At 53.9% G+C, this 13811-nt stretch overlaps 1 protein-coding gene across 1 annotated transcript; it reads right to left on the reverse strand.

Moving 5' to 3' along the window:
- Positions 1–553: 553 nt before the first annotated feature.
- Positions 554–12039, reverse strand: LOC100650550 (protein Wnt-1). Its single transcript, XM_003393116.4, has 4 exons — positions 10626–12039; positions 7337–7599; positions 2127–2401; positions 554–2041 (listed from the first exon to the last, which is right to left on the reverse strand). The coding sequence occupies exons 1-4, from the start codon at positions 10817–10819 to the stop codon at positions 1484–1486; spliced, it is 1290 nt and encodes a 429-aa protein (XP_003393164.1). The 5' UTR covers positions 10820–12039; the 3' UTR covers positions 554–1483.
- Between the last annotated feature and the right edge of the window lie 1772 nt (positions 12040–13811).

A 13811-nucleotide genomic window follows, 5' to 3' on the forward strand; every position in this document is an offset into this window, starting at 1 on the left:
CGCTTACAAGTGGAAATACCGATCGTTAGGAAAGAACGGGGACGGGAGCGGCGGAGACGACGAAGGAGGCTGGATACGGGTCGCGGAGAGAAAGGGACCAGGAGGAGGCAGGGGCGGCGGGAGTGTCGGAACCATTAGCGCGGATGCCTGTTCGTATGCGGTCAGAATCCTTTTATCCCGTACGGAGATTCCTGCGGGATTCCTTCGTTCGTTATCATCGCGTGCAGCGCGCGGCCAAGGAGAAACGAAACAAGGTAGAGACGTAGGAGGAAGGAACGCGATGGGAAACGGTCGTTCGTGAGGAAGGGAAGCGGGAGAGTGTCGAACCAGTCCTCTCGGAGGCACGGGCCTCCCACGATATTCGCCCGGTGAGGAGTTATGAAGTCGTCCAGCCGGAGAACCAGTTGGCTATATTTCGCGAGGATAGGTGCGCGCGGTGGTGCGACGCCATCGAACGACGAGCGTTTCCGCGGAGACGACGTCGTCGTTGGATGGAACGTCGATGACGACGCGTCTTAAAAAGTCAGCGTAAGAAAAATAACGCCTGGAAAAATCTTTCAACTCTTTCGTAGTCGTTTTTATTTCCTCTTCTTATACCTCCATTTTTATAAATTACAAAGAATCAAGTAAAAAAGTCTACTGTGCGTTACAAGTATCGTAAAAAACCGTTTCTTTGCTCGGGGATAGAGGTCGAGTGGTCTAACACCGGGCTAATGATTTTTCTAATTCTACGTGACAGCGTCGCGCGAATCCAAAAGTAAGGAGTTAACAGGAAGAGACGTATAAAAATAATTTATTCGCACCTCGCGGAGCGTGGGCTTCGTCTCAACGGTGTCGACTATTTACAACAGACTTCTCGCGCGACACTTGGACGAACGCGATTTTCAAAAAAATATATATATATTTTTACATCTGTATATAAATTTGTGTATTTTATATACCTATGATCTATGCATATATACAAGTAGGCGATCCGAAGGATCGGAATAAATAACGAGTGTAACGAATCTCGCGGTCCCGCGTTCTCCCTAAAATTAAGAAGATGCCGCGTGGCGAAGCGATTCGAAGCGAAACGGAGAACAAGAGGGATTATCGTATGTACAATGCAACGACAATTCGCCGATTACTACGTCTAACGTGCTAAGATTACGATCGCGATCCGATAACAATTCTTCTCGCCGTCTCAGTCTTTAGTACGCGTCCGTGGAACGTCGTAATAAATATACGGCTTAGATCGTTTCGCGTAATACTGGGAGACAAGGAGCAGCAACCCGCTCGTACAGCAGGCTCCGTCGCGCGGCTCGGTCAACCTGAACGCGTGAAACTGAACGCAGAGTTGTTCGCGGTAGGATCATCCGTACCATCTCTTCGACAACGTCGATGATCCAGCGATCCACGTGAGACTACGGAAACGTCCTTCGCCAGGAAGGAGGTAGTCTGTTCGGGAGAAAAGGGACCGAGTATAGAGGAGAGAGAGAAAGGCCTAGAGGCACGTGTGTATCGTCTTCTTGATTCTGCAGAGCTGACACTTGACCTCGCAGCACCAATGGAACGTGCAGGCGCATCTCTCGACGACCGTCACCTCTTGCGTCTTGTAGCCTCTGCCGCAGCACATCAGGTCGCAGCCGTCGACACCGATACTCGTGTCGTTGCACTGTCTACCGTGAGTGCCGAGAATGCCAAGTTTCGGGTTCTTCTCGCAGAACGGCGGCGAGGGCTCCAGGTAAACGAGATCCTTCGGACCAGGTGGCTTGTGCTCCGGGTTGTACGGCTTCAGCTGAAAGTTGTACCGGTGTCGACGACCCAGACCCTCCCGATGACCGTGCACAGAATTACTCGCCGAATTGCTCACGATCGCGTTTCCGTTGCCACGCACCCGATCCGAGTTGCTCACCATAACTCTGGACGCGCCGTCGAACCGATCCTTCAGGTTATCCCCGACCACGCGAAAATTCGGTAGCCTCATCCAGCAGGTCTTGACGGTGCAGGAGCCCGACATGCCGTGACACTTGCACTCCTGCCGCATCTCCGAGGACACGTGCTGCGACAAACGAAACGACATTTTTTTCTCTAGTCTAGAAGCAAATCGGTTGGTTCGACGAAAGGAGGACGGGAGAAAGACTTACCGCTCTGCCGGCCTCGTTGTTGTGCAGATTCATCTTCTCGCGTAGATTTCGGCCACGCTCTCCCGTGTCGACGAATTCGCGGGAGAACTTGAACCCGTAGCCGATGTTGTCCGAACAGCCACCCCATTCCCAATCCCGCGTGCCGGATGGTGGCCGCGATTGGTGGGTATAGTCGCAGGAGCACGACTGGATGCTGCCCTCGCTGCACGCTCTCGCGATGCTGTGAGTCACGGCCGCGCTCGTGATGGCGTAGATGAAGGCGGTCTCTCGACAACCTGTAACGACGCGACACCGTTAATGTCCGTCGAATCGATTCCTCCCATTCGTTTTCTCGGCCGTTCTGCCGCGCATCTACCGATCGAGCCGGAAGCGCGCCGTTGGAGGGAGGAATCGCGCTGCCGATCAAGCGGACGAAACTTCTGCGACGGCGGACGGGAACGTGGGAGGCGAGCGGTGACGTCAGGCAACGTCTCAATCCTTGGCCGTTCGCGTGGACTACCTGCGCGCGCGAGATTCACTCCGCACAGGTGTGGAAGGAACCCACGACGACGTGGTTGAGGGAAAAGAACGTACCGCGGTCTTCCAGCGAGAGACAGGGACGGAGATGAGCGGCTGGAGCGAGAACGGAACGAGGAGGAAGGAAGAGAAAGAGAGAAAAAGAAAGGGAACGCGACCTTAACCCTGAGTGGGCTGACCCGACAGGCACCTCGACCTTATCTGCATAAGGCGCAGGTGCCTGCCGGCACCTTTGCGGCCAGCCGACCGAGGTACCGCGAGCTGCCTCCGATCCGAGGAGTCGTTTCGCCAATTGCCACTTTTTTGGCCGCGCAGATAACACCGAATTATCGCGCGATACTTCGACGAGCTGTATCGATACGTGAACGATGTAAAGAGCATACGCCGAATGGAAAGGATGCTCAAGGATGGCCAGGTCGAAGCATTTGTGGCTGAACAAAGTAAGACGTTAAACGGTTTCGGAGTGGAAGAAAAGAAACCGGTATTGGAAACATAATCAAGCGCATCAAATTTTACAATTAGATCCGAATTCGTCACGAGTGTTTTCCACGCCGGGCTGTCACTCGGCAGTAAGCAACGTTCGCGTTCACGTGGTCTATGCGAACCAGAAAAGCAGCCTTCACGCCGAAATAGGGGAAGAATAGTACGAGGTAAGGAAGAGAGGTGGAAAGAAAGGAACGATTTTTCCTAATCCCGAATCCGAAGCGAAGACCGGAGGCGAAAACGGTGGTCGACGGGAGCGACGGTCCTTTCCAGCCTCGAGGTAACACATGAGGAACAGCCGACGGCGAGGCAACGTAAGATTTACGCCGTTCCACTGCGTTACCGTGCCGGATCTTCGACCTGTCTCCCCGAAATTTCATCGGTTACGGATATTATTCCTCATCATCTCCGACTGCCATAACGAAAGGATTACACGGCTGGTGGGAGTTTTTCTCGCGAAAACGCTCCGTTATGAACGCGTATGAACGCGTTGTCGACGATGAAATCATCGGGATACTCGGAGCGTTTATCGTAGCCGTTTTTTCTTCACGATTTTATGATCGTCAAATAGTCGATGGTCGAGATAAAAGGTGACGAGGCGAGTCGCGAGAACGGCTTTTCAGGCGAAAAATCGTTATCGAAAGAGAACACAGTTCGAAAAGAAACGAAAAGGACAAAGGAAAACGCGGCGAAGCAAAAAGAGAAAAGCACGATTCTGAATAATCCCTAGGGATCCTTTGTTTGTCGTCGTGGACGAGTAGCGTGCGACCACGGTTTCGTCATTCGACGGGCGATAAACGGTTTGACGTTCGCTTTATCGGCCCGTACAAATAGAACGAACAAGGTGGAAGAACGGCTCGTTTGCCGTAGAGCAAACAGTCGGACGCATTGCTGGAAAGTTTTGGCTCGTTTGCGCATCTGGTCGTTCCGTACCTGTCCGTCCGGAGGAAAATCCACGGCGACGAGTCGAGTTTCGCGATCGCGGTTTTGCAAAAAGCGAGCGCAAGAAAGGATCCGAAGGACCGAGATTCTCGACTTAAGACTAAAAAGGCGTCGACGCGAGATCGAGCCGAGTGACATAGCGACGTGGCTTTACGACGGTTGTCCACGGCCGTGCTGAAATTCCAGAAAGATAAAATCGCCGGAAATTATTGCTACCGCCGTGAAGATCCGGAGGAAGTCGGACGACAATCGAGATAGATAGATAAATAGATAGATAGATAGATGATAGATGGATAGATAGATGGATAGATAAATAGATAGATAGATAAATGGATAGATAGATAAGTAGATAGATAGATAGATAGATAGATAGAGAGAGAGAGAGAGAGAGAGAGAGAGAGAGGAGAGGCGAAGAACGCGTGATTGGTCGAGACGAGCAACGTCGATCTTCGAAAAACTGCATCGACAAGCTCGCATCGCTTGAATGCAAAAGTGCTGGAGGATAGGGGACGAAGGGGACACAGAGGAGGGTGGAGAGGGGTGCGAAAATGCGATCGCCATATAGGCCGCGAACTGCCGCGGGAACTCGTACCGAGAAGCGTGGAAGCAAACAAGATGTAAAAATCACGGAGGACCGATGAGGGGCAACGGGCCCATTGGCTCGCGGCTCACGTTTTCGCAAGAAATCGTGGCGTGCCGTCGACACATGTAGCCCATCATAGGCCGCGATTTATGGCGGCGTAACGCCGTCGTAAAAACCCGATGACGGGTCTCCGTATAAGACGCGACGCTCGCGCGCCACGCCGTTCCGATATCGATCGCGAATTTCCCCTGTAAATGGCCTCCCGATCCTCACCATCCTCTCTCTCCGTCTCTTTCGATCTCGATCTCCGAGTTCGCCAAGTGCACCGGATGCATCGTCGTTCATGAGCGCGCTCGTGCGCTCTGATCGTTTTCGTTCCGCGTTGCTCTCTGCCCGAGCGGAATTCGATGCGAGATCCGTGAAATCGAGGGAAAACGCGAGGCCAGCACGGAGGCCTCGCGAGATTCGCAGTTTACCGAGCAATTAGACGAGCACGGAGCTCGGCTCGGAATCCACGCGAGGCCGACACCTCGGAACGATGCGCGCCGCAGGGGAAACGAGAGAGAAGAACCGTGGCCGGAGAAGGAGCACCAACGAAACCGAGGGTAGACACCGATGCGGTAGGTGGCTCTTGGCGGCGAAATGATTACAGGCCGCAAACCTATTCACTACCAGCTATAATATCGAGTACAAACGCCTCCAAAAGTATCGCGGCGTTCTTTCGGGTTGGACACGCGCGGGATGTTTCTGCCGTTCGAGTCTCGAGGAACGGACGTTACCGAATCGAACGGATCTCGTTCACGGTCGAGAGGAATTAAAAGAGAAGAAAGAGGAACGGGAGATCGGATGAAAAACGAGAAGAAAAGCACACGCGTCGTGTGTAATCGTTCGATCCCCTGCATAATCCGGAAACGACGGTTTGGGTCGTCGCGCGACGACCAGTCTGCGCTAGAACCCCTCTTCGATCTCTAAATACGACGAGTACGCACGAGCATTACGGATCAAAGATAACGATCTACTCTTGAAAAGCTGTGTTTCCCCTCGCGGGCGCAAACGCGAACTCTGCCCCGAGCAGATCTAATCTCGGGTAAAAAGGACAGAGACCGGATCGCGATCGAAGAGAGAAACTGGTGCTCCCTGATCGAGTCGAAGTAAAGGGTGAAAGGCTGAGGCGCAGTTTCTTGCTGCATCGAGAAATCGATGGATAACTTGATTCTCGCAAAAACATTCAGAAATTTGATTCCCGTTGGACCGTATTCCGATTAGGCGACAGAGACACGGGATGTATTGGAGCGCGTCGATGCGTGGCGTCGCGTAAGGGTTACGGTGCTCCGATCCATTTCCTCTCCGCTATTTTGTATCCCGTGCTTCTTTTTCGGTTTTACTAGCGCGATAAGTGGCCATATGGGGACACCGAACGTAATAGGGCGGGAGCGGGCCGAGCGAAAAAGCTCGGCTTACAATCGCCTCGACGAGATCTAAAAGAGCCGCAGGGGAGCCAGAACTGGTACGAGAAGGTCCATTATCAGGTTGCAAAACATACATCTGGTCGGTGAGGGCACGTGCCCGGAGCCTTCGGACCAAGGGCACGCCCCTTTCGATCCCCTCGTTCCTCTCCACGATCCTGATCCTCACCCTATCCCATCACACCGGTTTCCGCTACAACCCTCCGAGCGGACACCCTGTCGTCTTGGAATAATCTTCCGGTCCAGCCGTCCCGACCACCCCTGTTCCCGTCGCCGAATTTCAAATAGCCGATGTCCGCGGTTTTGCCAGGCCGATTGGCAAAACCCTTTGATCCGTCGCCCGGACGAAACACGTGCGTTTTCATTCGAGATAGAAAAAACGCGATACTCGACCGCTCGTATCCGTGACCGATTTACGCTACGATGAAATTAATCGCGTACTAACTAACGAACCGTAATTTAATTACGCTTGTACCTTAATTACACGGCTGAAGGGTTAGCGTTTTACGGTGCTTCACGAATCGATCGACTAACGATATTACCGCGTTGAAACTCGACCACTTTGTATAGGTTATTCGGCGATCGTCCCGTCTATCGATGATGCGGCGCGATTATCGGATCGTCCAACGACTTCGACCGACGCGTGGTCGCTCGCAGCGGCGATAAGCTGGTCGCGAATCGACGCCACGAAATCACAGATTCGTCGACCGCGATTTCAGAAACCTCTCTCCGTTTCTCTCCACTAGCTCGTCTTTTTCTCGGTCTCTTTCCTCGAAACCTTGTCTTCTGTAAATCTCTATCGGGAATACCGGTTGTCGGAGACGACCACGGACAATGGGCTGTTTTTTGGAACGTGGAACGAGTCCACCTTATGGTCCGTTATACATGTATATATGGACGCGGCCGTTTTATCGCGAATCTCGATTCTTCTCGAATCTAGTCCGAGTGGTAGCCACGGCTCGAGAGAGGGAGGGAGGGAGGGAAAGAGAGAGAGAGAGAGACGAGAAGGGGAAAGAGAAAGAAGAAAGGACTCGAGCCTCGTAAATATGTTTGCTAATTTCGTGATCGGTCGCGAATATCGTTAAGAGCGAAGGTACGTATATCTTTTGATGCCAATTAGCGAGACTCGCGCCGCTGATAATTTTCGAGCGGTAATTAACGAAACCGGTGATTGGTCAAGAGAGAAAAAGTAGCGGCAAAGAGAAAGGAAATGTGCTTACCTCTGTCGACGATCTTGCCGAAGAGGTTTTTCCCACGAAGAAAATTCTTGGTCGAACAGTTCCATCGACGATTGCGAAACTGATGTTGGCACTCGGCGATCGCTTGGTTCGCACCCCTAGCCACGGCCATTAGGACTCCTGGGTTTTCCCTGGCCAGTCTGCGCTGCTTTCTCCTCAAGGTCGCGTACACTGTGGGATCCATGTGAAGAGAAGCCGGAGACATTGGCAAAAAATTGTTGGGTTCTCCTGCCTTGGCGATTCCCCTGGGAAGAAAAGCGAACGAATCGCTTCGTTTAGTTTCGTTGCGCGTGTTTGTCGCTCGATAAAGAGAGAGAAACGCGTTAGACTGTCCTCTCGAGTCTTTCGACATGAATTCTGCTCGGGATAGTGGATCGGAGAAGGATCGAGCGAGATCGAGGGACAGGGCCTGGCCTAGGAAGCCGACAGGCGCCGCACGAAAGACACCCTTCCAAACAGAGATCGCGTTAACGAAGAGTTTTGACAGCGGACGATGACGGTGGAACCGCGGGACGCGGTGTTTTACCACGACATACTTTGATTCTCGCGTACAGCGAACCGTGCGAAATAGCCCGTTCCGCGATTCACGGTCGAGATCGCGCGTCATTGATATTTCTCGTGCGTTCGCTCGACGCTAATTTGGTTTACGCGTAAAAACGGTATATCGAGAGCGGCTGGAGAGCGGGAGGAAGAGAGAGGAGGAGAGAGACGGAAAGGGAAGCAGCGTAAAGAAGAGAACAGGGTGGAGGAAGGGGGGAAGGAGCACGGAGAAGGATTAGTTCGAAAGACGAAACTGGTTCAACAGTTTCGGTCAACGGTAGCCGCGTATATATAAATCAAGCTGCCGCGCGAGTTCTGGCTGCGAAAGAATTCGCGTCTCGATCGATCGAGCGTCGCGCAGAAAAACGCTCGAGAGCGGTCTGCCCGCGTCCCTTCGTGGGAAGAACGTGCAAACTTTAGAGAAACGTCTGGCGTGCGCGCACGCGGCGGGATCGGGACCTTTTCGAAATCGCCGGGAACAATCTTCACTGGCGGAGACGAGGCTCGTTTACGGGGCTGCCGTTTCGCTACGCACGAGACGCAGCCACGCTTGGTTATTTTTTCTAGTTGAGAATGGAACGCGTTTTACGCGACCGGGCACCGCGCCGATTCGAAAAATAGCTCGCGCCGGTAGGGATCGGATCTGTCGTCGCCGCGCACAATAAACAGCTAATCGCTGTGTTCGAATTTCCGTCGACGGTCCGTTGTCAACGAGTTACTTGACGCCTAGCAGAGACAGCTTACCAACCAGTCTAGAGCAGCTAGACCGCGCGATACCATACCGCGAAAACCCATCTGGCTGCGACCGAGATCTCTCGTTGACACCGTGCCAGTGAGTGTAAATAAACGGTATCGCGATACACTGCTCGTAAAAGCAGCGAGTACACGGAACACCCCGGAACTGGCTACGCCGGTGGTGACGGCCACTCGACGCGATCCGGCTCTGCTCGACCGATTTTTCGCTCTTCTGTCCAAGTAGCGGCGCGCGCTCGTTTCGATCGCATCCAGGGTGCGGAGATTCGAGCGAAATCCGGTGGAATCTCGGACGAAGCACGCGCGATAATTACTCGAGAGACTGGATACCGAGCGCGTGGCGTCATCGTGGTCGGCATTCGGGTCTTTTTCCATTGCTTTCGTTCTCGCAACCGTAATCTCCTTTCGTCGATGCGCGAAATTCTTACCGCGCTCGATTCGTTGGCCACGAACGCGGCGACGAATCCGCCGGTTTGAGCGCGCGCTTGCTCACTGGAACGTTTATACGATGCATTCGATAAGCGATGTCCATAAATAAGCCGCGCTCCGGACCGGTTAGGATATATCTATTGCTTGTAATTTACGTCGGGCAGAAAGCTCAGGGACGACTCTCAACGATCCTGCCCGGTTTCTGCCCTTTCTCCCCCTCGCTTCTCTCCATCTAGCCTGTCCACGTGTTTTCTGCCAGCGGACACGCCACCACCACGAAAATAATTTATCGACCGGCGAGGGCTAATAACGATCCGGTGCCACGCGCTCCCAGTGACAAAAGGCTATATTAAATTCGCGCGATTATCGCTGAATTAATTCTCCCCATCGTCTGCAAGAATTCTCAACTCGAAATCGCTCGTTTCTTTCGAGAGTCGAGCCACGTATATCGACCGATGGGATCGCGATCGCATGTGGAACGATGTCGCGAACCAGGTTGAGACGTCATGACTCTCATTCGACGATGCGACGTCTTTTTCACTCCGTCCCGTCGACCGACTTAACGTCGCCCGCGGCTGCTCCACTCCCGCGAATCGTCTGATTTTTCAACGAGCGAGCGTATCTCCGTGTCGGCTGCTCGCGGTCGAATGGTCGAACGGGACCACCCAGAATCGTTGTCACGCGTTTCGCCTAGCTAGCGGGAACGTGCGCTAACGCGATAAGTAATACCCTGTTACCGGCAAATATATTACCGATCTGCCAACGATATCTATAGAAGAAACGGCGACGAGACTCGTAGATGTAAATTCGACCGAAAAGTCAATCCGCCTTTCGCCGACAAGTCCCCGGCGATAAATTACGCTCGACTGCGAAATTCGAAGCAGGTTGTCGTACGCGTCCACGCGAATTTACCGTCGTATTAGATTAATTAATTCGTAGGTAATAATTACTTGCGCGTCGTGGCGGACGTGCGTGGCGGTGTGCTAAATCAACGCGGCTGGAAAAGCAATCGAGCTCGGCTGATTTATCGCCGACACTTTATCGTTATGCGGATACTTCCGCGGCTATCTCTTTCGGTTGCGAGCGAGCAACCACGCACGCACGCACGCTCGCTCAGTCGTGCACCGCCAACGTTATTTATTACCCGGCTAATGAAGTTAGCCATTATCTAATATCCATCCAGCGTTTTCTTGTTCCTGCGACGTGCGCGCGCTTCAACCTATGAGAAATCATTGGCGGATTGAAACGAACGAGCCGAGACTTATGATTAATGAATTAATAAGAAGGCGCGCGAGTGTCGCTGCCACCGTTAGCTCGATAAAAGACGCGAGACAGGTGTTAACACGGCTCTTGCCGGCCCGCCTAATTAACCTCCAAAGGTTACATCGACCAATACGCGAAAATCCATTTTCCCTTTTGACTTTTTACCATCGCGCGACAGAGGCGCGGTCGAGGTCGATCCGTCGCGTCGATCCTGTCATGCGCGCGGCGACACGTCGTCCTTCTCCGCTTTCTACGCAGCTAATATTCAAAGTTTTTTCTTACTCACCACCACATCGATCCTCTGCCACGGTTTTTGTTCCTGGTAATTTCGGCGATGGAGGCGTGTGTCGCCACCGCCAGAGCGCCTATGATCATCCAAAGCCTCATTTTCTTTTTATTCTTCTTCGCGATCAAATGTAATCGCGGCGCGTAGATCCTATCGCGATTCTGATCGAGCTTCGTCGAGCGGTGAAACACCATGCACCAATGCTCACTCACCGTATTGCGAACATCACACGATAATATTCGGGAACGGCGTCGCGCACATAGTAAGCGTTCGTCGTGGACACACTCGATGAAGACGGAAATGCACGTGGTCGATGATCGTTCGACAAACGTTCAAACCATCGTCCAGGACGACGATTCGGAGTACTCCGTGTTCCGGAAGGAAGGAGGGAGTCGTCCAAAGCGGTCGGTATCTCGATCGAATACACGAAGCGTAGGCAACAAGCGGTCAGCTGTCAATGGCAGCAGCTCGATCGCAAAGACCGTAACACCGACAAGCGACCGTTCGTTGGGCAACTGTAGTCGGTAGAGCGGGCCAGATGACGTCGAGTGCTGGAAACTCACCCCCCGAAGGGCTTTTTTCGAGGGGTGGGTGTCACCCTTGCCGAGTTCTCGCCGAATCAGAAGTGGTGGGAGAGGCACGGGAAGGCCGAAGGATACCTGGCAACCCTCATCGACGTTTTCCGTCGGAACAGGCTAAAACCGGTAAACAGGCCGGTAGCCCTCGAATCGTTCGTCTCGATCCTTCGTCGTCGTCGGCGTCGTTGTCGCGTATACCCGATCGTTCCTCTTTTCTTTTCCTCCGTCTTGTTGCGCGTTTCGTCGTGTTTCCTTTCGTCCCGTCTCGTCTCGTGTCGTCCGGTCTCGCGTCGTGCAGCGAAACGGAGCAACGACGATCGTCCTTGTTCGGTGTTATCACGTATCGAGAGGGCGAGTTGCCGCGTGATGAGTGCGCGCGCGATCGATCGACCGATCGGCCGATCGAACCAACGAATCGCCGAACCAACCGAAGGACCAACGAACGAAACGCGTTACGTGCAAGCGAGCAGCGAGCAGCGAGCGAACGAGCGTCGACCCGCGAGAGAACGCGCCAAGGGGAGACTCGTCGTTTCCTTCTCTTTTGCCCGGTCTCGGGGGGTACGGTACCGACTTGGAGAACCAATACCCTTCGACGGACAAGTATAGGCCTCGGCTAGCGACTGCACGCGCTCCTCCGCGGAAGAGCCGATCTCTCTTCAGAGAGAGAACGGAACCTTCTCCCCTCTCCACCCCAAGGCTCCTCTACGCGTCTCGTTTCTTCTCCCCCCTAGCGGACTCCTTCCTTCTCTCTTCCTCCACGCTCCGTGCTTCCTTCTCTTCCTCCTTCCTTTCTTCTTCTACTTCGCTTCTCTTCTCTTCTCTTCTCTTCTCGTCTCTTCTCTCGTCGTCCGTCTTCTCTTCTCCGCTCTTCGCTTCTCTTCCGTTCCGTTTTCTTCTCTACTCCGTCGTTCGGCGCGACGCCGGCAGCGGCGTCCGTTTCCCCTCGACCGCTCGATAGCCGGACCCCCCAACGCCGATCGAATCTCGCCCCGCCTCTCTTCGTTCGACCCCGGCCCTTCTTCTTCCGCTCGATCTTCCGATCCTTCGATCCTCTCTTTCTTCGTTTCTACTTCTCGACTTCCTCCTTTCCTCGATTTCGCGTTGCGTCTCTTTCCCCCTTGTATTTTCGTCAATCGAGTCACTCTTGGGCGAAGCGTCCTCCTCCTCGGCGATCGCAGTGCTGGACGTCGATCGCGAAGAATATACAGCAAAGAAGAACTCGAACGTAGGTTTACGACATGAACGTCGGTCATAAAGCGAGATCGGCGAGCGTTTTTCCACGAGGGTTGTCCGATCGCGAGTGAAACCCGTGGAGGAGATGAAGTTGGCAGCTTCTGGTAGACGTCTCTTCTCTCTGCTCCACGTAGTCTAGCACGTGGCTTTCAAGGGGAAATGGCGGGCGGTCCTTATCAAGGCCACGCCTGTCGAGTTCCCCACTACGTTCTTCGTGGTCATCGCGCAAGGAACTTTTGTCGAAGCTCTCCCACTCTCCGAAAACCTTCCCAGATATCACCCTCTCTCTCTTTGCTTCTCTCCCCCCTCCCACTATCTCGCTGCTACTCATTCCCCGTTCGCTTCTCTCCCCCTTCCTGGCTGCAGTCGAGTACGAACGCCGCGACGCTCTCTCACTCTCCTCGTCCTACCCGTCTCCGTTCTCCGGAGCGTCTCTCCTTTCTCCTCTTTTTTCATTCATCCGTCGAGAGGCTCTCTCGGTCGCCGTTCCCCTTTAGCCGTCGCAGCTGGTTCGTCTCCGTTCACGGCCCGCTTCCGTCTCCTTCGGTTCGACGTCGCGAGAATGTACGAATCGAAAGGTAGAGGTGCACACATGCGTGTGTGGGAACGCGGCTCGGAATGCGAGAAGAGAAGCGCGCCGCGCGTACCTATGGATCCGCGAGCCGGCCCGTAGCGGACCTTTTTCCATCGCTCTCGCGTCTCCCGCTTCCTTTCTTCCGTGCGCGACCGCGAATCTCGCGACCGCGAGCGGAAATCACCAACAGCTACGTGTCGCGTTGGAAAACGAAAGTTCTCAAAGGGAGCGCACGGAACGGTAGTCGCACGGAAGGTGGATGAGGGGAACGAGCAGGAGGAGGAGGAAGAGGAGCGGAGGAACGCGGCGAAGACGAGGCAAGAAAGAGCAATTTACGGGCGACGTAAAAAGATCGGAGCGGCGGATATTCGGGAACGAGGTCAGCTCGCAGCGGTCGCAATCCCGACGAAGAGTTACGGGGAGATTGATCGGCGTAAATCGTCGCGGCGACGAGAGCGCAATTACGTTTTTGTCGACGCGTATCCACTCGCTCTCTCTCTCTCACTTCGGCGTTCTCTACGGATCGCGCTGGAAACTCGGGCGGAGGGAATGGAGCGGACCCCGAGTTTGTCGCCGGCAAAATCCCGGACAATTATACCGCGGGAATGCTCTCCGCTGCCGAACCTCGCGATACCTTTCTTCCCCGCCGTGTTCTTTCGCTCACCGTTGCACCACACGCGGTCGACCGCTGACGTCTCCAAATTGATCGTTCGTCCGCGTCACGATAAAACCACCGGGTTTCTTTGCCTTCTTGCATCCATGAAGTTGCGATAAGGAACCCGGGAAAATGCGAATCAAACG

This window comes from Bombus terrestris, chromosome 1, assembly GCF_910591885.1.
Source record: "Bombus terrestris chromosome 1, iyBomTerr1.2, whole genome shotgun sequence".
NCBI lineage: Eukaryota > Metazoa > Arthropoda > Insecta > Hymenoptera > Apidae > Bombus > Bombus terrestris.

Excerpts from the sequence above, each read along its gene's own strand:
- LOC100650550 (XM_003393116.4), bottom strand. The coding sequence starts at position 10,819 with ATGGTGTTTCACCGCTCGACGAAGCTCGATCAGAATCGCGATAGGATC. Across the intron at positions 2,402-7,336 it reads CGGCAAGATCGTCGACAGAG|GTTGTCGAGAGACCGCCTTC; the intron begins GTAAGCACATTT and ends GCGTCGTTACAG. Across the intron at positions 2,042-2,126 it reads ACAACGAGGCCGGCAGAGCG|CACGTGTCCTCGGAGATGCG; the intron begins GTAAGTCTTTCT and ends CGTTTGTCGCAG.